Source organism: Nipponia nippon, unplaced genomic scaffold, assembly GCF_047370975.1.
Source record: "Nipponia nippon isolate SJK-2023a ecotype South Korea unplaced genomic scaffold, ASM4737097v1 scaffold_4, whole genome shotgun sequence".
NCBI lineage: Eukaryota > Metazoa > Chordata > Aves > Pelecaniformes > Threskiornithidae > Nipponia > Nipponia nippon.
The window spans coordinates 89,838,810-89,865,431 of record NW_028262358.1 but is presented as its reverse complement, the minus strand read 5'-3'; the positions used below and the strand labels follow the sequence as shown (position 1 = coordinate 89,865,431).

The 26,622-nt window shown below is 36.3% G+C and overlaps 1 protein-coding gene across 8 annotated transcripts in view; it reads left to right on the top strand.

The window, feature by feature from the left end:
- TTK (TTK protein kinase) overlaps positions 1-26,622 on the top strand; it is a 46,079-nt gene that overhangs the window by 4,572 nt on the left and 14,885 nt on the right. For 6 of the 8 annotated variants that reach the window (XM_087775370.1, XM_087775368.1, XM_087775373.1 and 3 more), the window contains exons 3-14: positions 4,729-4,873; positions 5,173-5,398; positions 9,965-10,071; positions 13,689-13,832; positions 18,493-18,601; positions 18,705-18,780; positions 18,864-18,961; positions 20,005-20,104; positions 20,822-20,945; positions 23,771-23,949; positions 24,074-24,210; positions 25,771-25,897. In XM_087775370.1, the coding sequence (XP_087631496.1) occupies positions 4,729-4,873; positions 5,173-5,398; positions 9,965-10,071; positions 13,689-13,832; positions 18,493-18,601; positions 18,705-18,780; positions 18,864-18,961; positions 20,005-20,104; positions 20,822-20,945; positions 23,771-23,949; positions 24,074-24,210; positions 25,771-25,897 (1,572 nt within the window). The remainder of the gene's footprint in view (positions 1-4,728; positions 4,874-5,172; positions 5,399-9,964; positions 10,072-13,688; positions 13,833-18,492; positions 18,602-18,704; positions 18,781-18,863; positions 18,962-20,004; positions 20,105-20,821; positions 20,946-23,770; positions 23,950-24,073; positions 24,211-25,770; positions 25,898-26,622) is intronic. The other 2 variants (XM_087775375.1, XM_087775374.1) reach the window with 2 other exon arrangements.

Below are 26,622 nucleotides of genomic sequence, written 5' to 3'. Positions count from 1 at the left end.
AAGAAAAATTGTTTTTCAGATAACGCTGATTTAGCGTGCTGTCTCTAGCTTTCATGGTTTTTCTTCTGTATAGGTCTTACAGCCCTGTTTGGGGTATGCTTGCTTCTCCTTTTCTTAGACAGCTGGAAATATTTCATTTTGTAAATGAAAGAAGGAACCAGTTTCAGAACTTAGTGCTTTTGCTTTTCTGCAAAGATATTATGAAGTCATGTGTAGAATGTCTCACCAGACTCCAACAGTTGTTAAAGTGATGCTGAGACCTTTTGATAGTGGTAATGTACATGGTGCTTTTGCCAGACTAAATCTTGGTGTTTACACAAAAAACCCTGTGTTTTGAACCTACTAAAACAACATCTCTATATAGACAAGAGCAGACTTAATATTCTTGGTGGGACATTTCTAATACAGGAAGAACATGAAATGTGCCTGCTTCTGCTGTATAAGCAAGCTCGTAAACATGAAAATCTTTCTGATTTATGGTCTCTGCTTCATGAAAGCCGAGAGTCTGCCGCTTTCAAAGAAGCGCAAACTTGTGACAACTAGTACTCTAAAAATTAATTGTGAGGCTTCTTGAAAGTGGTGCCAGATTTAGTTTTTAGATAGTGGGATTAGAGGTGGATGAACTTACTTTATCCCATTCAATTACATCTCTTTCAATAATTAATCTAAAATAGATCTAATCTCTCTGGGCCTTCCAGCAACTTTTTATTGACTTGTTATACCTGAGTACAAAAGGATCAAAGACCAACAATTCACTATAAAAATAAACTTAGTCTTTTTTTGAACCTATTTAATCTGTCCAGACTCCGTTACCTTCCCTGTTTCTGGGCCCAACTTTACAATAATCGGGAAGTCAAATCCCCTTGATATGCACTTAATTCACCAGAGTTTTTAATATTAAAATTTTCCTGTTCATTAGATGCATGGAGCATTGATCACAGCTTTTCCCATGTTAATCTATGTTTCAGGAAAATGTAAAAGATTTTTGTTGTAGGCGAGAAAAGAATTGCCTCGATTCTTAGATTGCCTAGATTCTTCTCTCAGCTAGATCCATGTATTATATTTCAGTTGATAATAAACTGATATAGCATTGAGGATTTGGCATGAGTTCCTTAAAAAAAAGTCTTTAAACCTGTAAATCCATGTGCTTTTAGAAACTTACAAATAGATGTCACTTGTCTTTGGCAATACCCCTTTGAACACAACAGCATGTGCATTCTTTTTCCCTTACCCGCTGTGACAACTAATTGCTGTAGTCTGTGGCAAGGAGCTTAGATTAACATTGCATGCTAAACTTTTAGACAGAATAAATGAAGGTTGGTAACGGGATCGTAGCTTGTGTTGACTTCATGGAGATATACATGCAGAACACTTCTGGTTTTAGGTCTTTCTCCTTTTTGTGAATTGCCTATAGTAACTCCTGTGGAGGAACAGGGGCTGTGAAGAGGAAGAGAAGACTAATTTTGTCAGAGATAAAGCCTGTGAGGGTGTCTCTTTCTGTGAGGCTTTATGTCCTGGAGCTGTTAGAATTTGAGCCCCTGGCTTTTGTTGTAGTCTGAACTTTGGCTACTAGATGTGTATTGGGCACATACCACTTGTTAAAGCAGTAGGGGAATCTGGAGGAAGGGGATCATCAGGATGGGATAAGCTTGTGCTAAACGGAGAGGATATAGAAGTCTGTTTGCTCTTGGTGTACAGATTTGGCTACATAATTTAGGAAGTAACTACAGCTCTGTGATAGATTGCCAGATGTGCACATACAGTAAGGAATATGGAAACTTGTGTTAATGGGTTTTAGAATATTAATTGATTATTGTGATGCGAAGGGGGTGTGAGCTGGGAAGGTGGATGAAGAGTGAAAGTATCAAATAAGAGGAAAAAATGCCATTTTTCTCACAAGCGCTTGCCTGTTCTAGGTCTGTTGAAATTGCTGAATGTGTTTATTAGCTCTGCTGGAAAAACCTCCAAGCTTTCTGTGTATCCCCAACAGACATTTTACTATAGCAGTGGTTTTCACCATTTATTGATTGGTGAAGCTCTTAAGTCTTCTAATGAAGTGTTGGACAGTTATAATTTCACTATAGTTTAATTTGCTGTCTTTGCTAGTCTGTGTTGATCTGAAAGTTAGACCCTTACAGTCAACAGATCAGTTTTGAGTACCATTGTGTGGAGACTTGAGGGTGAGGGGCATAATGCTTCTTACATTTATTTAGACATGTTAACCAACTGAAAACCTAGATTTAAATTAACAGCTTAATAAATGATTGCAAACACTTACGTATAGCATTTAACAGCTAAGCTACTGTTATGAAAGATTAAAAAAAGTCTTTCAAGTTTCCCAAAATACCAAGTTCAGTGATACTCACTTTTACCTTAACTTTGTTTTTACATTTTTCCCTACATTCGTTTGTTCTTCTCTTTCAGTGCACTCTAACAAACCTGTGTGCACTCTACCTTGATTTGTACTTAGGTAGGATCTTGTAAGCTTTTACCTAGTTAGCTTGTTTTTTAGGAAGAATCCTAGCTCTGCTGGACCTCCCTTTTCACCCAGAATATCTTTTTTTATGTGTCTATTAAACTTGCAAGGCTGTGCCTGATCTTTTCCTTGTGGTGAGCAGATCCCTCGGTCCTCTTACTGTCACACACTGTGCAAAATAATGCTGTAGATGCATAGTGTATCTTTTTTTATGTTTGGTATATATTTGTTTTCTTACTGATACTGTTTATTTCTCCTGAACTCTTTTCAGGCAGAGATGCATAGTTCATCCCTGTCTCATCACAGCCTTAATTCCGCTAAGGCTTACCCAGAATTATTCATTGTTTGGTTTAGTTTATGTGTAAAAGCAGTGGTAATTTTGAAATATTTCTCTGTCTTCACTGCTAACTGTGAGAGCAGAGGTTTGGAGTTAGATATTTATCTATGACTTTGCCCACTTCTAGCCAATTTTTTTGATGCTTCTCCAAGACAATGTTGATTGGAATGAAGCTTTATAATTTAGTTTTCACATTGAATTATAGTGAATGAATTTGCAAGGTGTTAGAGTCAAATGTAGGCATACAGAGACAGGTTTGTATAGCATACCTCTGAGTAAAGAAAACTCTTTTTTGTTAGTAAGCTGCCACCCACATCAGTGATGATATCATATCCTTTGAAAAAATAATATGGCTTGTTCTTTGGAAATACGTACAAGGGTTTGCCCTTCCTGAACAGAGAGAATATAGAAAGGTTAAACATACATAGTTCTGTCTTACAAAAGTAAATATTAGGAACATTATTAAGCCTCAAATTACTCCAGTTATGTGGAGATAATTCTTAGTAGCTGACAAAGTACACGAATTTGCTTTAGAGTTCTCCCAGCCTGCACATAGGCTGTGAAACTCTGTGTAGGTATGTCTTTGGTGTTTCCTGTGTGAACTTTCCTCATCTTATTAGTGTCTCCTGGCTAGCCCTCCCCTCCCTTCCCTCCGTCATCAGTTTTTAGTTTGTGTTTGATTGTATTCCTTAATAAAGCAGACATTCCAGCCAGGAATTAATATAAAAGTTGAATATTATGCATTACAAGCAATGTAGTATAGTAATTTGTAACATATCCCTTACTGGTTCACCTGTATTCAGTGGCTTGTGTAATCTCTCAGAATGAGTCCTTTCAGATAGACATCTAGGTGGTAAAATTTTGCAATGGCAAAACTGTGAGCATTAGGACAAGGAACTATTTAAAATGTTTGATTTAGAGTCCCAGTAGTGTAAATAAGTGCACCACATTTCAATTAAGTGCTACTTTAGAGAAGGATAATGTTAAAATTGAGGCATAACAAGAACAGACTGATATTTTTCAGAGCACATCTCACTGTCCAACTATACATGTATTATGTTAAATAAAAAAATGACTGTTACAGAGGGGAAGTAATGCTAAAAGATGGGTTGTAAGTATCTCTTATGTCTGAAACTTTTATTATTTCCACTGTAAGTTATAGCTGTGATCGGAAATATTATTGTTAAAACTTCAAGTTTATAGTATCAAGTTTTCTTTCCATATGAAAAATGTTCATGTTTAAGGGAGGTGTATGTGTGGGGTGACACATCTAAGGTAGTCTAACCCAGCCTTAGAGGTGTCATCAAATGAAAGTCTCTCCTTCCTGCCTTTCCTTTCTCTTGTCCATATGGTGACACAGTTGAGAGTGCAGGAAAAACATCAAGCAAAAAGATAAAAGCTTTCCCCCTTTCTTTATGTAGTTTTCTGTTGGTATTTGTCCCTGAGCCAGGTCACCATGAAGTCTGACAAATGCTTGTTCCATTGCTGTTTATTCAAGAGAAGTGGCAGGAGTTTATGGTTAGGAGGACTGCCTCTTAGCCATCTTAATCTATGGATTCAGGATGTGATTTAATACGATAGACTCATAGCTATTCAGGCAACATATCCCACCCCCATTTTATTTGAACACTGGATATACCTTATTGAAAGGGCTACTGTGAAGCACGGACTCTTATGTGGGCAGATCAGTTAAGTACCAATTCCTTTTGCTCATCTACGTTGGCTTCTGCTAAGAAGTTTACTTGTATAACCACATTGACAAAGGCTTAATAGAGTATTTGTGTTACATAATGTGGTTGAGTCTCAATTAATCTGCAAAATATACACGAGAGGCTTTCCTGTGGTAATTCCAATTAAGGTGAGCTGCAACAGGGTTCTTCAGTAACTTCACTGGTTTTAAACATTGTGTCTGCAGATGGAGGAGGAGGACCTAAGTGAAAGAGGATTGCCACAAATTGCTTCAATCATGAATAGAGTTAGAGACTTGAAAAACAAATACAGAAATGAAGACAATATCACAGATGAACTTAACTGTACTAAAATCTCAGCTGATACAACAGGTATGTGTTTTTGTTACTCTGTTGTCACTTACACAACTGATCTTAATGGCTCTTTCACTCTTAGTCTAGGTTAACCGAGAGGATTTAAGGTTTAGCATTTCTTCAGTATCAATGACCACAAAATACATTTCATCTCTCCTTGTTTCTTTAGTTAACTGTGTTGCTCTAATCTTGTGTAAAACAAACAAACAAAACCCCAAAACAACTCACTAGTCTTATGTGAAAGCTTATAAAAAGTGTTTTCTTCTGTTCATATTTTCTGGAGTTTTAATCAATCTCCTGTGTTATTTTTCTGTCAGATAACTCTGGAACTGTTAATCAAATAATGATGACAACAAATAATCCGGAAGATTGGCTGTGTTTTTTGCTTAGGCTAGAGAAAAAGGGTATTCCTCAGATGGATGTTAGCCTACTGAATAGACTCATTGGTCGCTACAGTCAAGCAGTGACTGCATTACCTGCAGAAAAGCATAGTCAAGATGAGAGCTATGCTCGCATCCTTGTGAGATTTGCTGAATTGAAAGCGTAAGTATAAATTTTCAATTTTCGATATAAGAACTCATCATTTAGAATTCTGAATTTGAATGATGATAAAAATAGTTCGTTTTCAGTAGTAGTTTCTGCAACGAATTATCATTTTGAGTAGGGATGTTTTCATATTGACTCCTTGAAACTCTGAGCAGCTTTGGCTAGTCAGCTTATCTGTTGTCTGCACAATGCTTGCATTTTTTTGTATGTGCTAATAAACATGATTGTTCAGAGCTATTTGATTCAGAGATGTTAACACATTTTTTTTTTCTGGGTTCTAAGGTACATGGGAAAATAGCATGAGACCCTTTTTTTTTTTTCTTCAGCTTTATATTTGATCTCGGAAGAAGCTGTATGGGTGAAATCTGATATAACTTTGGGTAACTATATTCTGTGTATTAAACTGTGTATGTTGTAAGTTAGGATTAATTTCCCTGTGGACTTCTATAACTGATTTGGCTGTGACAATTTGCTATTATCTAATCCACGTAGTCAAACCATAGTGGTGTATCCTTGTCTAGTCTGCTTTCTCCCTTGCTAGGAAAGATGCATCCCAGCTACATTAAGTAGCTGCCTTAGGGTAGGAAGAATGTCTCAGAACATCATTCTATACTTATGAAATTAGTTTTGATTGTGGCCATTTATTGCTTTCTTCAATCCAAATTTGAACAGTGTGGTTGTTCAGATGTTTTCAGACATACATTGGGACAGGGTTATAATTTAATTTTTTCATAAGGAGTTCTTTTGTCACTTGAAATACTGTGACAGCGAATATTTCGATGAAGAGCTATGTTTTAACATTGCAGCAATCCTTAACAATTAGAGTTGAGCAGATGATCCTCCAGTGCATATAGCTAGTCTCTTTCTGTTTCTTGTATGTCCTCCCATTTGGCTTTTTGGCAGGTGGCTTGATCTTGTGTTATGATATGGTCTACTTCTTTGTCTGTACTGTCATTTGCATGGATATTGCTGCATCAGTGTTTATTAAAAGTATACAATGGAAGTAATCTGTTGAATCTATTGTTGAGAAACAAGCAGGAGTTAATAATGACCTGCTGTGAGTCCTTAGTGTCTTGGAGAGGTAAGGTGTTTTTGTGTAAGAGGAGTAAAGCATATCCTCCAGAAAGACCTCTTGTCTTTAAAGATACTGAGTGGCAGCATTCTTGTTCAAAGTTTTAGCTGCTTTCCCTCAGAACAGACATTGTGTAACATGGGCTTCCAGCTCACTTTCCAGAATTTGTTTTCTAGAATGGTGATTGGATGCTGTTATCAAGTCACATCTGTTATCTTGTTACGTGCAGTAGGAGTTGAAGTTCAGAAAGATTATTTCCTACATCCCTAATAACTTTAAAACTCTTGGACCTCTTTCCATTTGATCTTTAAAACATGGTTTTAAAGGTGAATACTTCTTAAATGGATACTAGAACTGTGCTCGGTATTGTGTGTATTGTATTGCAGAAAGCAAAACTGAAGGCACTGTCAGTAGCCTGTTAATGCTAGAATGCAGGAATATTATTAACAGTTGTAACTGCAGTGTCCCACTGAAATGTCTTCAGTTGCTTCACTGCTACAGCCTTCAGGGACCCTCTTGGGAGAGTAGTCTATCTTGTTTCACTACTGAAATGCACTCTCTATAGCTGTACTAAAATACCTTCTGCGTTGGTAACCAGCATTACTGTAGAATCTACCTAGCTCACTGGGTAGTTCAGATCTGCTCTTTTCGTCTTCTACTTTGTATCTTAATTGGCAAATACCATCAGTCATATGTTTCCTGACTTGATGATGAAAATTATTTTTAAAAGAAGATGAACAACCCACTCCCAAACCCCTCTTAAAAACGTACCCACCAAAATCTGACATAGTATCAATCCCAATGGAATTTTGCTGTATCTTCCTAAATGGTCCCCCATTTGAAAATTACTTTGAGAGATTAGCCAGTTCTTAATAATGTATTATAAACTAATGTTTTCTTATGCATTTGTGGTGTATAATATAAAGTCAGTTATTTATGTGAAACTACATTTATGAACTACACACGTAACCTCACCAGAACATGAAATTGCTTTTGACTGATCAGATCTAAAAAACAACAATAATGTTGCTTGTTTGTAGTCTTTGGAGATTAAGGTTAAATTAATCCATGAGTGGTTATTTGGATCTTTTGTTTGGATCTTTTGTTTGGCATGTTCACTTATTGCTTGTAATTTTCTTGGTGTTTGAGATTTCCTTGGTGCTTCAGACTTACCTTCTCTGCTCCTGGCTGTCAGTCTAGTACTATCTATTTGTCTCTGCTCAGTTTCAGCTTCTGTTAAAGAAAATCATGTAATCTCAGGACTTCCTAGAGTGCTTCTGATTTATTTTTTTAGCTATTGCAAATAAAGTAACACTGATACATAGGTGCTCTGGTGGTACTGCCTTTGGTGAGAGAAGAAAGGTGCTCTACAGTGGAGTTCTGTTTGCTGTTCTTCCAAATGTTCCACTTAACAGGAAAAGCAAGTGAGAGCATCACAGACTTCGGAAGCGGTGACAACAGCTTGAGATTTTCATGTCTATTGGCATCAACACTTTTTTCTTCTGATCAAAGCTGGATTATTCATTGTTGGCACTGGACCTGTCTTCTCATGGTATCTTCTCTAGCTGGAGCCTGACTATTCCAAAACTTTTTGACCTGTTATGGTACTGAGGTTGTTTGAAGAACCCTTGAACATACTCTGAACCAGGCAAAAGTGAACAGCCAGCTGCATCTGTGATTGATTATCTGTATCGCACATTAACTATGCCAGGCCTGGTCTCATGTAATGCTTCTGGCTGTAGCACAGTGCCACCAAGTGTGTGGCACTTGATGCCTGTTGCTAACATTAGGTCTTGTTCTGCATATTGCTATCCAAGTCATTGCTGCTTTCTACAGGAACTTAAATTTTAACATGCTTTTTGAAAGTGAATGTAATTCACATGTTACAGCTTAGTGTTTGTTACTCTGACTTTGCCTGCAGATGAGTTATTCTTGCCTGTCCTATGGCTTTGGATGATCAGAGCTGAGTTTATTAAACTTACTGGAGTCCAGTAACATGCCTAAACTATGATAGAGATTTTTTTTCATTCTTAATTCCACAGAATTCTACTGGAAATATGTTTTCTTTGGCTTTCCGTGTTGTATTTTTCTGTGTTTATTTTTCAAGTCATTGTCATAAATTTTTCATCATCCCCACTTGTAAGTACTGTCTTTGTTTACCTGTTGAACCAGGGTGGAATTTTGGAAGAAATCCCTTTATTTCTCTTGATCGCAGATTTTGCGAATAAAAACTCTTTTTTTATTTTTTCTTACACACACATATATATATATTAAAAAAGGGTGAGGGACTCCATTGGAACATAATGTTTATTTTGTAGTGATATAGATTCGGGCCTTTTATATCTTGACAAGTGTTTACTTAAGCTGTAGATTCCCTGGAACACTTAAATGTTGGCGTACTGTGTGCAAGTATCTCAGGTGTCCTACTTAGCAATCTATGGCTGAATGTAAAACTAGGATTAAAATTCTGTAAAAGTAAAGCAACTATTAAATGTGAAGTATCTTGTCTGGACTTTGTGGCACAATCTCTACGGTTCTGAAATACACTGTTTGCCATTGCTACTTCTGGTGTGTCTGCAGAAAACAGACTTAAATCCACCTTGTGCTATGAAATTTAGCTGATAAGACTGTGTTGCCTAGGACTATGGGGAAAACGGAATTAATTCCATGCATCTTGTAAGGAGTTGATGTTCCCATAGAATCCTTGAATAGAGGTAGCTATTGGATAAATGCTCTTGTGTCCTGGTTTTGTATAGGTATGGTATTACAGATGTACCAACAGAAAGAACTTCTTCAGTGACCTACATCTCTGCTAAGGGAATCTGACAATTTTGGTACAGTTGCAGACACTCTTCAGTGTAGAAAAGCTCATAACCTCTAGCAAAATTTTGGAGTTCAGTATTGCTTTAATCTAATAGATTAGAAACTTTGTGACCATATTGCTGTAGAATATAACTAATAACTAATAATGTATATAATATTTCTTCTGACTTGATTAATACAATACATTTTTCCACACTTGGTGTTTCTAAAGCAATCTCCTCCCTGTCCCCCTGCCTTGCAGCCTCCTTCATGTAGAAGTGGATGCATTTAGAATAATGGAGATTTTTCTCTGGATAGTGTCAGCATGTAGCCTGGAAGGGCTACAGATGGGTGCTCTGTACAGGTTGGTGGGTGTTCTGAGGGAAAATATCTACATATTTTGAGGAATAATATCAGCAGTGACAAAGAATGAGTCCTTAATCTTTCTCTTCAGGTTTGAGCACATTCTGGTTTTTGGAAAGAGTCAGAATGATATCTTTCAATTATTAGCTTTTTAGGACTCTTTGCTTATTTGTACTTCACTAATGGCTCTCAGGAAGAGGAAAACCTTTAGCTATAGATGGATTGCTTTTCCAGAATTATCTAAAGCCATCAGCCAGCACATGGCACTTCATCCTTGTTACTCAGGCTCTTCACCTTGTGTAACTATTGATATGCTGTCTTTACAGTCTTCAAGATCCGGAGGAGGCACGGGACCAATTTCATCTGGCCAGACTGAACTGCAAGAAATTTGCTTTTGTGCACGTGGCTTTTGCGCAGTTTGAACTGTCACAAGGTGCGTAGAAAAACTTGTTTGCCCTTCTGTGTTGTTGTAGGTTTTGTTGTTCTAAACTTCTGCTCTGTTACATAATTTGCAAGGAAACTGATAGGTGTTAAATCAGACAAAACATCTGGTTTTTCTTCTTTTTGATTGAAATTTAACAAGAACATGTGTGTTCATTTTTAATGAAAATATGTGCACAGTTCTTAATAGGTTTTTTCCTTTTTAGAAATAACTTTCAAACAAGATGAAAATTGGCAGTCATTTCTGTTTGGTTTTGTTTTTTAAACTTAGATCTTACAGTGGGAGGTATGAGTAAGGCTTTGGCTGCATTGAAAAATGATGCTCAAATTTGGGTGGTAATTTCCCTTTAGATACTTCCAGCTTGCTTGTGGAAGAAATTCTGGCTCCTTCCAGCAAACTAACTTCCAGCAAAGCAACTGTAGATTCTTTGTTTGTGGTTTTTTTTTTTTATTAAACCAAAATATGCTCTAAACATGTAATTAGGTCCAATTAAATTTTTTCCTCTGCCACTCATGTTCTTAGGTAGCTAGCAATTGTTTTTTAACTTTCGTAGCAGCTCATAGGATGCTGTGTTTTAGATCTGTGACTACAACAGTGTTGATAACACACCAGTGTTTTAGCAGTTGCTGAGCAGTGCTTGCACAGTGTCAAGGACTTCTGTTTCTTGGCCTCTCCTCTGCCCAAAGCCTGGGGGTGGGCAAGAGGTTGGCAGGGGATGCAGCTGGGACAGCTGACCCAAATTGGCCAGAGGGATATTCCATGCCATAAAGCATCATGCTCAGCAACAAGAAACCTTGGGGGTAGTCTTTCCACAGTAGCAGTTGCTCGGAGACTGGCTGGGCATTGGTCTGCAGGTAGGAGGTGATGAATGATTGCCTTCAAATCACTTGGGTGGTTTTTTTTTTCTTGTTTTCTTTCACTTATTAAACTCTTTGAGTTTTTTCTTGCCTTTTTTCTTGCCTTTTCTCTTCCAGTTCTCTAGACTATGTAAGTTATACTCTAATATATCTAGAACAATAGGCCCTCAATACTTTGGGCCAGTAGCCCAGAAAGTTCACCTTGGCTTATGTCACTTCTTCCCTATTGTGTGTAGGGGAGGTGGCCCTGGTACTTGGTAGCAGGGTTGTGCTGCCTACCCGAAAATGTTTAGTGAGCACTGTATGCTTATTAAAAAAGATAATAAACCAGTAATACTTCAATAATAACGATATTGTCAAAGAAGTGTAATAAAGACAATCTATTGTGTAATTTAAATAAAGCATAGAAATGTTACTAGTGATTACCAATGACTAAATTAATCCTTCTATCACAATCACTTGTGAATTTAATTACCCTGTAGCTATGGGATGTGTTAATGCAATGATTTCTTTTACTTTGACAGCAAATAGTCAACCTGAAATGAAATTCTAATCCCTAAGGGATAAGCCATTTAAGATTGGCTTTGTTTTATCTCCAGTGTGCTCTCTGATTTGTATCTGTTACCCTTGAGCTGGTCTAATTGACATTTGGTAATGTGTATGGAGCTATAGTGTGGAGCTATAAGCTGGGTGCTTCAAAGAGGATTAATGTAACATGTGAGTTGTATATTGTTACTTTAAAAGTGCTGTTACTCTTTCACTGAGTGTGTCCAGCTTAGGTCAGAGGGAGAGGAGGAGGGTAGTGCTTTGTCACCTCCTCATCCCAGTCGTTTCAGCAGTTCTTTGGCCCACCTGTCAATTGCTTCTGGATTAATCTGTATTTCCCTTTGTATTAAGAAGAAAAAGTTAATTATACTTTTCACTTCCCTGTCTTAAGCAAAATTGTGAGCTAAAGCTCAAGTCAAAATTCTGAAATTATGGTTGGCAAATTGATATTTATTTCCTTATAAACTGAATATTCATGACCTGAAAATGGAGTGACACAATAAAGGTGGCATTCTGTTTTGTTTTTATTTAAATGCTGAATATATCTTCATTTAAATAGGTCAGATGAGGAGCTGTCTCTTCCTTACGTTTGGGGTGCCTTGGGTAGTGTGCTTGAAGCAGGATTTGCTGTGAATTGCTTGGAACTCACGACTGTAAATAAAACTCTGCTTTGGGCTATATAAAATGTTATGCCTAGGTGGGTCATTGAGGCTTTTGTATGTAATGAAGTGGACTGATTGGAAACTCACAGATACTTCTGGCTTTACTTTTGTGCCTTGGTCCCTCATCTGTTAAGGGGGATGGAGCAGTTCATTTTTCACATAGGTGTTTTGCTATCATGTTATTTCTTATTCAATGAGGCAATTAATACTAGGAGGAATTACTTTTAATTTTGAGTAGCAGGTCTTGTTGAAGCAATGTGTGGTTACTAAATATAGCCGGAGGTAGAATGCTGGTTAAGGATTCTTAAAAAGAAATACTAAGCCTATCCACTTGCTAAGGATTTGGGAGACAAATAGTATTTGATTATATGGTTAAAAAACAAGTCATGACAACTATGCACAAAATAGATTAAAATGAAATCATAGCCAATCTTGTTTTGGTGTTTCCTTGCTTCAGTGTCCAACATCACCATTTACTATTCTTAGAATAGGTTACTTAAGCATAAGTTCCTCATGTATACACCCCACCCCACCCAGTCTGAACTGCCGGTGACGCTGACATCTAACTTCAGTTATCAGTGGAGTTTTGAGTGCTGGAGACGACATGGAGCCCTGAAAAATGCTATTATATAGTATAAGAAATACGTAATTAGATATGTATGTGGCACCTATAAGAACAAAGTGGTTTCCATTTTGCTGCTTTGGAACTGAAGAAGGGCATTTGGGACTTAAAGGGCATCAACAGCTGTAACAAGACATGGCATCATTTTGCCCTGATGCTCTCTAAACCAAGAAAAAGACTTTTGGTTGCAGTACACTTCTTTCCTTATTTGACTCTTATGGTTTTTTTAATAGCTGTATGTGTACACGCCTATATATGTAAATTGATTGATTTCGATATGTTTTGTTAAAACATGCCCTCTTTCCCCCCAGTTCTCTTCAATCTCTGTTTATGGCATTTAGTAATGTGTAAAACTGTAATGAAACAATATCCTTCCTTTTCACTCGTCTTTTCTTAACTGTAGTGCTTTCTGGAGTAGTGATGTTTGATTTAACAACAGCTGGTTTTAACGTTGATTTCTACTAAGAGCATTAAAGGTGTTTTATAATGCATATGTAATAAAGTTTGTATCTGGTCAGATCGAAATGGAAGTCCATAAAGGTTGTCTTTCCTTGCTGATACTACAGAAAAAAATGGATTTTAGAATTTGTGTTGTATTTCCTTACAGTTCCCATAACACTAAACAAATACTGAGAATGCAGTTCTGTGAGTTTGTAAAGTGTATTTTGTGACTTGGGGTTCTACTTCATGTGAAAAATTGACTTACGTGATTCACTTGTAACTAGTTCCAGGCAGTATCTTTAAAGTGGATATCTAAGGGGGGAGGTGCCTAATGAACAATGGCTTCAGAGAATGATGCAAAGTGAATATAAGACAGCATGGATGTAATTGCATCTTTAAAAAAAGACCATGTTGCCCCAGTGTAATTGTTTTCTGTTTTCTGTTTCCTTGATTTCTAACTCTGTGTTCCTTACTATTTAGGAAACATGAAGAAGTGTAAGCAGCTCCTTCAGAAAGCTGTGGAGTGCTCTGCTGTTCCACTAGAAATGTTGGAAACTGCTCTACGAAACTTTCATGCACAAAAAAGGCAGTTGCTTTCAGATGAAGAGAAGGAGAACTTAGCAGGTAATTGTAATTTCTTAGAATGTTCGTTGAGTTTATGCATGTTGTGATTCTAGACTGAAAAATACCTTTCTAATGTTTGTCCCTTTTAGATACAAACTCATAATCTGCTATTGTCTAATAAACAATAAATATTTACCTATATTATCAGTCTTATTCCTTCAATATTCAGTTCCATCTTCAATGCAGCAAATATAGTTTGCAGGAGCCATAGGATGGCAGATTCTCTAATTCTGCAGAGTTCCTCTGACTGTCATTAGGTATTTGCGCTTTGTAATAGAGACTTAGAGCTGAAAGTGTGAAATAAGAGCTACTGGTGGTAGAGAAGAATTAGAACTGAAACATACAGACTAAACTGTACAGATAGCTTACTTTGAGGTGTATCTTGTGACAGGCTGGTGAAGTTCTGGCAGTCGTATCAGTGAAGTCAAATCTAGGAAAAATAATCCATTTCAACTTTATATTTATTTTACAAATGGACAAAACTCATGTTATTTATCAGTACAAAACTGAAGTGCTTGGCTGTATCATAAAACATAACTGATACTGGATGCTGGGTATATAACTTCAGTAAGGGAACAGTTAACCTCATGAAGTTTTCAAGCGATAAATTTGTTTGGAGTGGAACTGAGTGAAAAACACGGTTCAACTTAAATATTGAAGTGCATGTAACTAACTCTTCCAAGAGTGGTGTCTAACGCTTCCATGTTTTTGCTTTGTGTAAGGACGGAATTAGTGCAAAATAGGTCTGATTTCATTTCTTTAGGGATATGCTTTCAGGAATGTGGTTTGAGATTTGGCTGGCTCCTGTTGAATCAACCTTTGTGTGAAACACTAGTTGGGGGGAAAAGACCCAAACATTTGGCAACACTTGCAATAATATTCAGTTATGGTATTGATTTTTTTAATAAACTTTTTATTTTTTGTCCTATTCTGTTTACCATTAATCGGATGTAGACATTGTAAGTGCCACAGCTGATGTACTGTGCCACAGGAGAATATCCTGTGGAATATCCGTCATGGATTGTACAATTTCTGTCTATTATTGGCTTTACTTGCTGCAAAGCTAAGGGAATACCTATGAGAGAATACATGGCAAAAACCTGTCTGCCATTTAGGAAGCAGTGAGCTTTGGGGGAAGAGTAGGCTCATTCATTATTTCATTTATATGAACTTGTAGCATTAGGTATTTGAAAAATGCGAAGTATTAATTCAGCTATTTGAAGATAGAAGTTTAAAAGGCAAGTAACACTAGACTTGAAATATCTCAAACTCAGGCCTAAATCACTGAACTTGGCTTTAAGTGCATTTGTGTGGTCCTTCTGGAGCAATAGAGACTGTTTTAATGTATAGGCATTTAAGTCTTGTCTCTTTCATGTGTCCATTTAAAGAGTTGCTTTTGAAAGCTTTTTATTCAAAAACAGGAATGCTGTATATGTAAATGCATTTCTTCACAGCTTCAAAAGATTGTTCAGAAAGCTTTTGACAAGAGTTATATGCAGTTGTAGTGTAGTGATGCAAATACAAAAACTGTGCAGCAAGTCTAGAAGCCTTTGGTTTAATTCCTTTTTCCCCTTTTTCATTCATGCATAGCAATCCAAAGTATTTGACATACCAGGTGCAATCAAACATGTTTAGTTGGGAAGAAATAATTTAGTACTTAAATATAGGTCATAGAATCGTTTTAGAATCATTTAGGTCGGGAAAGACTGTTAAGATCATAAAGTCCAATTGTAGTCATGGGTAGTATGAGGCAGATAGGCTGTCTCAGACTGTGAAGGAATAAAAGTATCATAGATCAGCAACTGAATGTGACCGTCAGTGGTAAGCTTGGGCAAAAAAAATCTTTCTGTGTATACGGAAAAAAGGAAAACGTGTGGGATGTGTGTGTGAGGTGGTGATGGTTCTGGATTAGTAAACTGCTAATTCAAAACTGTGTTCAATGTCAGTGTTATGTAAACAAAACCTCAGAACTACATTATACATTGGGGCATGTGTCTTATTTTATTTAACTGAGTAGTTTGGTCTATTGGCATAAGTAGCTTATAAAAAATTAAGGACTAGAAATAGCTAATACTGCAGTGTTCACCTGCCAGAAGTCTGGCTTCTGCTGGTGGAAGGTAGAAGGGGTACATGGGAGGATTCAAAATAAAAATCAAGTTTATTTTAATGAACTGATCCAGAATTTTACAATGTTAAGAGAAATGGTATATAAAAAAGTCCTTAAATTGTGATTTCTTGAGAGGCTGTGGATAGCCATGAATTCTTCTGTATATTGGTCAAGTGAATAATTTCCTATACTGATGGAAAACAAAGCCGATGTGATGTAGGAGATCATATTATATAGTGTCTTAGTTGTCTTTTTTCTTTTAAATACATGTTCCTTGGTGTCTGATTGTCTTTTAAAAAAGTATATCTTGTATAGTGGAAGAGATCTTTCTATCTGAATAATCAGATATTAATTTCAATTTTAGAAAGGGTTTGTAAGGAAAATAACTGAATTTAAGAGGTTAGTGTGTATCTGAAGGCTCTTAAAATAGCTGGTACTCCACAATGCTCCCTAAATGAACAGCTACCTTTACAATATAGAAAAGCTACCTTTCCTATATTGTAACACATGAACACAATGTGTTCATGAGCAGTTACTAAAGCATTGATGTATTTGCATTAGTGTATTCTGACTTCTCATGGTAATTTTTTCATCTCTGAGAAATGACCTTGCCTTCACCTCTAGGCAAAAATAGTTTGGATGATGACCATGTTGTTCTGAGCTGTTCATTTGTGGTTTTGAGGTTCTAGAATGACTTTTCAAATAACTTGATTTCTGGTTCTGCTTACTGTACTTTTTATATCTGAAATATATACTTTATTTTCACAAAGCTCATTAAGAATGTGACTAGGAGTTGACATTTCATTTTAAGACTAATGTACAACTTCATATAACTCTTGCCTGATCTTCAATAACTGAGCAAGATTCTCTCCTGGATTAAGGTGGGGCTGGTGAATGAGGTGTTTGCTATTGCCTGCCTTGATCTTCCCTGACCTGGCAGTAGCGTACAGTTTATAAGAGCACTCTCAAATTTGCTATCAGTGAAATCAATTGGTTTAATTTAACCCAACTAATTGCTTAGTCTAATTCAGTTGAATTTACCTGATATGAATTAGGGATTACTCTCGTAAGTGCCGAGTTGGCAGGGCAGTGAGGTGGAGGGACCAGCAAAAGGTCTGAGCTAGTAAATTCTTCAGCTGGTTAGTAGAGTTGGCTCTAGAAGGGAATGTGGCTGTGGCCTAACCGTTAGGAGGTTTGGAGGTAACTTTGAAATTTCTTTCAGCCTAGGATTTGTCAGTATGAAAACCACGTTTAGTAACTGAAATTGGGAAGCTTCTTAGTGTTTCAGTGACTAAAACTGTCTGTATTTAAAGTGCCCCACTTTCTAAGAGGGGGAAGGAGAATCTGAGGGAGAAAAACAAGTGCTTAGTTGATGATGGATAATCCTGGTGTCCTGATTCCTGTCTTCTACCTCTGACACAGTAGGTAGTTCTAGGGATTTAGTATGCAGCCTTCCAGAAATTGTACTGAAAAACCTGAAGGAGAAGGTATGCATGTGAAAGATTTACTTATTTATGTTGCGATTGCTACTTTTTTATAATTTTTGCTAGAACTGAAAAGGCTGCATGCTTTTGCAATTGCAGGCACCCATTAAATGCTTTAAATCCAGATGGATCTACAGAAACATAACTGAGGTAGCACAGAAATGTTGTATAAAAATGAAAAACCACAAAAATGAAGTCGGAGCCCCAAATCAAGTGTTCAACAGGAGCAGAACAGGAGAGGTCAGGGATATTATCAATACCTTGGGTCTCTGCAGTGGTAGGGAGTTTGTAAGAATTGTCTGTTGTACCTTTGACAGTTGTACCTTTGAGATACTACCTCTGAAACAAGCTGGGTTTTGACACTTAATTTAGGATTTATTATAGTTATTTAGGTGTGGGTGTCCTAATCACGTGTGCTGATAAATAACTGGAATAAACAACAAAAGAATCTAAATGTAAGCAGTTTTAAATCTCCTGAGGAGTCCTTGTGGAGCAAGCTTTGGAAGCATGCTTCGGATGATGCTGTTTTGGAGTGGAGGTTTATTCTCAGCACGTAGATTTGGAAAATCATCTTTCTCTGAAAGCACGGGTTTCTTCCTCCCTCCCCCAAGATACTATTTAAACTGGTGGTTTTAGTGCTTGTATTCTTCCTTCTGCATATAGGGTAAGATTAACAGTGAGGTTTTTCAATTAGAAGTTAAATTGTTAGTCTTTGGACATCTTGAATCTTTCTTTTATGTGTTTAAACATAGTTTACAACTTCAGCTGTGTAGAAAACAAGTAGCTTATATATTTAACAATTGTTACAGGCCATTTTGTGCTTATCCTGGAAAGCTCCTTCTGGTTGTAAGTCTGTGTTTGGGTTTTTTCTTTTTTCATCTGAATTATCATATCTCACATAATTATATAGAATATCTGTTTAGATCAGTAGAAAATAGTGATATATGTCATTGATACTAGATTACTGCAAATATATGTATTCTTAAATTTCACTTATGAAAGAACATTTCTTTTGAAACAAATATAATCGGCAGTATTATCTGAATAATTCTAACTAATTTACCTACAGTATCAAGTACACAAGAGTCTGGACTTCAGAGCATAGTTGGAAATCACAGAAGCATAAAAAAGAATGATTCTAGTGAAAATTCTTCTACTGTTACCAGACTTTCGCTTGGGTAATGGCTTGATTTCTTATTTAATTTTTTTAAAACATCATTTAAACCAAAACCAAACATGTTGTGTTTTGTTTTCTTTTTTTTTTTTTCTCCTTGCCTTCAGGGAGGAAAAGTCACAGGAACTTGATGCTCTAGTTAATTACCACAATCCATTAAGACCACTAAACAAATCTAACCAGGTAGAACATGTAACATTTTGCTTCGAAATCTTTAAACTCTTCATTCTGCTTTACACATCTGATAACTTTCAATTTGCTTTTAGGCCTGCTCCTTTGGGAGGGTTCCTGTTAAACTAGTAACTGATGCTGGTGATGATGTGAAGATGACAGATGTCCCACTTACAGCTAGTGTTATGAAGAGGTATGGTTATTGGCTTTACAGCACAACAGATTTTAACACTCCTTTTCAACAGTGTTTTTACTGGATAGTGGAAATGTCAGATGTTAAGAATATTAAAATTGATCTAAAGATTATTGACAAATAGTCATTATAATTGCAATAGGTATTGCAATAACCTATTTCCTATCTTACTACTCAGATTCTTTGTATGAGAGTATGCAAAGATAAATTTCTTGTTCTGGCTAATCAATAGGCTCAAAAGAAATGGAGACTAAGGCAAAAATAAATTTTGTTCAAAAGAAATTTACATTTGTATGTTCCAGTTTCTAAAATTAGATATAAGGCAGTCTTGCAATTTCCAAAAGATTTTTAAATCCTCACTTTTAACATAATCCATATGATAACCAATATATTAAGAAAGTGGTTATGCTCATTTTATTGTGAATTACTGCTCAGCAGTGGAAGAATCTGCCAACTAAAATAGCATTTTGCTATGTTACCTGACTGTAGCGTAGCATGAAACAAAACAGAGGAGAAAGCTTTGCTCCCTTCTCCCCAATCAAGTCTGTTATGCTAACTTTCTTCCTCTCTTGTTGCTTTATGATTAAGTTCATGCAGAAATGGGAACTTTGGGAAGAAATCTGTAACCAAAGAGTAAAAACTGCATACTTAGCCTCTCAGAAGTTAGTTAAAGCCCAATATTCTGAATCTGTGAAAGTAGTGGGATAAGGTATTTCACATAATAGTATTGTTCTGTAACTATTTCAAAATTTACTTTGGAACACACCATTGGGTTTTAGGATCCTAGGTGTAGCTTATTACTGTTTTCTATGGAAGACAACCAATTAAGTTGTGTCTCCATTTCATAGGATGGTGGTGGCATTGTTACAGATTTTTTTTTTTTATTGTTTCCTACTTGTCTGTCAGAGTGGACGTGCTTTTCTGTATATTTGAAACTTCTATCCAAAAGTCTTCACACAACTGTCTTTTTCATTTGGTTCACAAAAGGCAATCACTGCATTATATGTTGGCATGTGATGTAATTAACAATGTTATTTCAACAGGCAAATATCCGGCTCCAAATGTATAGGCTTCATTGCACCTTTTCTACCATCAGAACCAAAATCTACTGGGGGTGATTCATATGACCTGGCAGACTTGCAGGTAACTTAAATCTTTTAAAAACAGATATAAGGAACTCTACCTGGCTATCCTATGGTATCAGAAAGGAAAATAATATTTCTTTCTTAAAAAAAGTGTTAAGGTAGGATTTCTTTATGTTAAGTAATCAGTTGTGAATAGAAATGTTCATTGTGGCTTTTAAATTTTAAAATTGTTATGCATAATCAGGTATTAAGAGCTTTCTCTGAACAATACAGCTGATGGGAGAAATAGGGGGTGTTAAAAATCTGTCATATGATTTATGAAGAGGGGATAAACATTTCATCTTGACTACAGGAGCTCTTTCAGCTGTAGTGATGAGTTTTATCATGGGAAGTACACTATTCAATGAAGTCCATTTAACTGAGTTCATCAAGTGCTCTATGGAACTGTCAATTATGGCTTTTGATAGACATTAACTTTGAGCTATGCCTTGCATTTTCGTGTCCTGTGTCCCTAGCCTGTAAAAGAAAATTCAAGAACAGAAAGCATTTAGGTCTTTCTTATAGAAACGGTATGATGGAAATTCAGAGTGTTGATGGATTTTAAAAACAGTATCAGTAATACTTGTCTGTATACCCTGCATTGTTCTCTGAAGCATATTTGCTTTGTGGTCTGTCGGTCATTTAATTACCATAAGGAAATGTCTTTTGGACACTATGCTAGGGATCTGCTTTGATTCTTTTTATGATGCTTTTTGAGTTTTTTTGTTTGTTTTAGTCCTTGCAAGAAAAAAATTCTTTACAGTTGCAGATGTTGGATGAGAACAGCTTAGAAACAGCTACCAATTCAACTGTAACTCTCAAACCCAAAATGGATACAAGTCTTGCAATGAAAAGAGAAGGTAACTATTAATATGTGATGTTTTAGTAGTTTGAAATGGAATAAGTATTGAAAATTTACTGTTCTTTATTTAAAAAAAAAATGCATTGCTAAATAAAATATTCTTCAAAAAGTGAAAAAGTTGGTCTGCTTGGAATTGAGGAACATTTAACTAAAATTTGGCTTTTGAATGGTACCTGTGAAAGTAGTAAAAAAACCCACAGTCAAACAGAAAACTGCACCAAAGACGAAAACCCACAAAAATCCCCACTGCAACACTGTCCAAAAGCGTAGAGTGCCGGGCTTGAAGTAAAATGCCAATGTATAGTGCGAATTCATTATGTCCTTAGCTCTTACAATACACATAACATAAATAGGTATTGACATAGCAACAGTGCAAGGCTTCAGATTAAGACTTGCCAGCCTGAGTGTAGAAAAATGTTGCCAGAGTATCAGATAATAGTGCTAGTTTATACGAGGAAAAAAAAAGGTGGATGTTGGCTGAGGGAAATTCAGACTAAGGATTATAATGTTCTTGAGGGGTAGTCTGTTCAGATTTTTTTGAGACAGACTCAAATTATAGTAGGTTGCTTCTCCTGTGACTTTCCTTGTATATGCTCCTAGCTTACCCTATAGATGCCATAGCTCTAATTTCTTTTGTTGAAGTTTAATCTGAGATTGTTTTGGCTGAAGGAAGCTTAAAAAGGTGAGACCATGACACTTCTCACTTGGAAAAAAAGTGCAAAGCTCCCGCAATTCTCTCTGAATGCAGAACCTCTGTGTCATCCGTTGCTTTCAGCACTCTGCTTTCTATCCAGTTTACCCATTAGTACATGAAACTCTAGGTAGCTTTTTCTGCTGCTGTTTACATATCAGAGACTATTTATCCTGTTAGGGTTGTTCATGTATCTGAATTATTTGTTTCTGCTTTGGTCAGGCTTCTCTTGTCTTTTTCTTGGTTTCGTCTGTTAAGTACCTATTGTCTTTGGTCAGCTTCACTGCCTCATGGACATTTACTTCTAAAATGTCTTAAATTTATGACACTTTAGGCCTTTCTTAACTTGTTGTAATATAGTGTTTTCCTCACCTGAGTTTTACCACAGCATATGTACGCATCTTAATTTTGGGCAAAGTATAAAATAAATAAGCTTTTTTAATGTCATAGTTATTTTCTTATGAGATTTCCCAAAAGTATGAAAACTTTGTCAAAAGGCAAATTGTTGTTTGCCCCTTTTTTCCTACGTCCTGCAAAAAAAAAATTTTTTTTCACTGTTCTTTCCGTATACTCAGTGTAATCCAATTGTATGAACTTGTACTGCAGGGATCATGTGAATGACACCTGTACTAAATAAATGTGTACTCTTCAGAGACTTAATAAATTTCAGTGTCAATCAAATGCACTGTTACTCTTTTGATTACTGTAAATGCTCTTGCTTTAAACATGGTGTTTCAGCATTAACTGTATTGTTCCTTGTGCTCCTTGATTTTTCTGTAAAGATAGCACATGATGATGCTTCTGTCTAATTTTTAGAAATTCTATTTTTAAGGAATCTTAAGTTTTTCTATCATTTGAATGGCTGAGATTCTTATTGCATTATTAACATACTTTTGGGGAATGATTTTTAACTTATTTTAGAAACAGACATTTTTGGTGTATTCCAGAAATAACCTAAGCTCTAATTAACTATTTATCTAATACATGGAGTTTGACTATCATATGAAGTCACCTCATGACATAGAAATAGGGGTGATGTGAGACCACCTTACATTGTGGTCTTTCTGGGAAATGTTATAAACAACTCAGATTTATAGCAAGTATTTCAGGGCTGGTAAAATTTAGAAGGTTACTACTGACGACTTCACACCAACACAGTGGAATATGGGATACCCGTACTAATCTTTTACTTGCCACTTCTGTATTTCATCAGAAATCTAGTTGGCTTTCTGATTGCTGATCCTGCTGAAGAAATTAAGTGAAAATGTCTAATAATATTGCAAGAGTTGGATTTAGGATTATATACATACCTATCTATTGTAAGAAAAATATTTAATTTGAAAAATGGTGATTTTTCAACTTCAGTGTCCCCTCAACCCCCCAGCAAAACCTTTCCCATTGACTTGCATTGGGATCAGTTTGGGTTTCAGGTCATACTTTCACTGTTTGTGCCTGCCAGAGTAGACGCTGGTTGTAGTAGCTCAGTCCTTCAGTAGCTGAATTGCGCTCAACTTCTGCTTAGCATGGGATACTGCTTTCTAGTCATTTGAAAACAAAACTGAATGAGCACGTGAAGGAACACTCTTAGGCTGTGTTATTTGCAGCATGCCCTGCAATCTTCCACCAATTCAATGTCCTATTACCTCTGCAAAAGGAACTATGAGATGGAGCATGCCTTGTCCCTTTATGCCTCTGGCTTCAGTCATTACATTAATAGGCTGCCTATTATCACAGACAATAGACTTCTAATTTGAAATGTTGCAATAAGCTTATCTTAAATGCTTTATAAACCTGCTCAGTGTCCCAGTTATGTTGTAGTACAAATGATGAATATGATCTTTTTGTGTGTTGAAGGAAATAGTTGTATCTCTACTACTGTTACAGTAGTATCCTCAAATTTTGAAGAAAGTTGTCATGTTACTACACTGAACTGAATACGAATCCTGAAGATTACATTAATGCCTTTTAATGCCTGATTCCAGTAAGTCAACCGTGTTGATTTGTTGATTTATTGTGATATAGAAAGCGAGGTAAAATTCTTCTAGAAACTGTGAGATAAATCTGCCAGAAACTGTGTCAAATACTAAATATCAAGTCGTCTTAATACTCTGATTTTTTTTTTTTTTTTCCAGAAAAAGTCCAGCATCAGAAGCTGAAGATACCAGAGCCAAGGAGTCTGGAAAGTCAGCAGCAACAATCTAGTTCTGGTGAAAGCTATAGAAAGCAGTTGGATCAGATTAAACTGAACTGTGTCAACTCCAGAAAAAAATGGCCAATTCAAGAAGCGACACAGAAAAGCTGCTATAGAGAGGTAAAGTAACAGGAATATGTAGCGGTTTTCTTCCTGCAGCAGCTTTCACATGTCAAAAAAGTGATTTTTGTGTTCTTAATTGTGGTTTCTTGTGTGCAATAGTATCTTGCTTTGCCCTCTGTAGGGAAAACAATCGAGCCTTGAACAATCTGGTCATCCTGTTTCAAGAGGTCTATCACCACCAGATGCTGTTTCTAAGAAAAGTGATCCATTGCATGTTTGTGGAACACCAAGCACCACATATAATGACTATATGGACTGGTAAGCCACTTCTTTGAGCTGTACCTCATGAACAGTAGTCGATCTCTTGAAAGACTTTCAGCAGTTTTTAACAGGGTTTCTTAAGCTTTTCTGTTCAGATAGCAAACAAGATTTCCGAGTGCTTTCAACACTTATTGTCAAGTGCCTGACTTGAAGTTTCAGATTGCATTTAGGGAACTTTTTCTTCCCTGTCAGCTTTTCAGCATTTGGAAGTACACCATCAAATCAATAAGTCCTTATTACAGCACTTACCTCTTTCTCTGATCCCTGCTACACGACACTTTCGGATGCCTTGTTTTTTGTGGCTGACAGGCTTTTTAGATCGATAAGTGTGGTTTCCATGATGCAAGTGCCTGTGGGTTTTTTAAAAAAAAAAAAAGCGTAAGGAATCGAGAGGCTTGCAGAACCAAGCACTCAAGTTAGGAAATGCTAGCATTTGTTTATCCATGCAATCTTAAATTAGGCATAAACCCCAGTGCATATGTTGATAAGTCTTTCTAATTATATGATTACTTACTATTTTGATAAGTCTTTAGGATGAATCATATAGGTCAAGGCTGTATGATAAGTAAGCACTGTCCCTGTTGGTAAGGCCTATGTCTGTGTAGCTGTAGAATTTAGAATATATGTAGTGAATGAAGCACATAATCTCATGATGGAACTTGATAAAAGTGGTCCTTGAATAGATTCTGTTCTTGCTTCTTTCAAACATGGATAACATGGAAATTTTTAAAAAATTAAATTCTCATTACACACAGTATGTATGGCACAGTAAATACGCAGAATTGTTGAGTGCTTTTTGTGTTCAGTGAGAACCATGTTTTTGACTGGTTTTGACTGTTTTTTTCAAACTTTTGTCATTTTATTTTCTACAAAAAAGTCCTAGGTATATAAATTCTTTTCCAGTTCTGATCTTAACATCAATTTCTGTAAATACTGGGAGGGGGGGAAAGTATATTTGGTAATATAACTAAATATATGGTAGACACATCAAGGGAACAAATCAAAAACCACAAGATTTCTTGCAATCTTTAGTTTTCTTAAATACGTGATCTTTCCATTCATATACAGTCTAGCTAAAGCTCCCAAAAAAACCTCTCATGATTGACTTGAAGTTGTTTGTCTCAATACCCCACTTAAAAAGGAAAAAAAGTCTCTCTTCACTAAAAAGGTCTTGAATAAAGAACAATAAGCTAAAGAAAACTAACTGTGGCTCAGACTATGTTGCTGTCTTATGGTCAGCTCTTCTAGTTATATGGTGCTTTCATTTTTCCAGTTTGTGGGGAGTGCCAGCTAGTATCTGAAGATGGGGATTTAATTAGTTACTTATGAAATCTTACTTAAAACAGTATGTTATAGTTTAATTGTACTTCTAAAGGACTTCTAAGACAAGAAGTTGAAGTGATCTTAATGCTGATTATTGAATGTAGCAGAGGCTTGGGCTTTTGCTAGACAATGGGGTTTAACTTGCAAGAAGGACTGAGGATTTCAACTTTGTTGTTAGCTGTATTTTTTTTAAAGATTATTCTAAATGCCGATATTGTTCATAACTTCCTTCAGTTTCAGAACGCCAGTTGTAAAGAACAACTTTCTACCAGGAAGTCAAATTTCTACTCCCTACAGCCAGCTCCCATATTTCGTACCACATACTCCAGCAACTCCATTTCAAAATCAAGTTGGCTTGCAGGTAACAATTTTAGGGTGTTTTCTGCCATCTTTCAGTACATATTTTCATTGAAGACTCCTTTAGGTTGAATATATATATTTTTAATCTACAGTTGCTGTTCATCTTTCTGGATGAGTAATGCAAAATAGTCTGTATTGCTTATTCTCAAAATAACTGTTCATTCATATGTATGTCTGAGTTTAGGTAAAATAAGTCACCTCTTGAAAAATCAGTTCAGTTGTGTCAAAATCCTGAAGCCTTTATGTCTGAAATCTAAGCTTTTTCAGATCCTGCTTCATGACAGAGGCAAGAACTAGAGTCACTATTTTTGTTTTGCTATGCTTCTGTAGTGGTACTACGCACTACAGCGGAGTACCCAGAAAGAGAAGCAGTGTGTGTTAGAAACCATAAGAGTCTGAGGGAGGTAAAAGAATGAAGCATTACATTCCTTCTCCATTTTGTTAGATTTCACAAATTTTGATGCGTTTGTAGTGGCCTGAAATCATGTAAAAATGGATTACCTTAGATGGGTTGCACATTCAGCTAGGAATCTTCCCAGTTGTAGATAGAATTGGGGGATAGGTTTAGGCTTCCTACAAGAGGATTAATATTTAAAATTTGTGGCTGTTCTACAGCTTGGTACGGGCAATACAGGCTGTTGCAGCTTCACAGCACTGAAGCCTGCTAGCTAGTAGTTAGCTTCAAATCAGGTGATTTGAGTACAGCTCTTAGTTGCATGCTGTGAC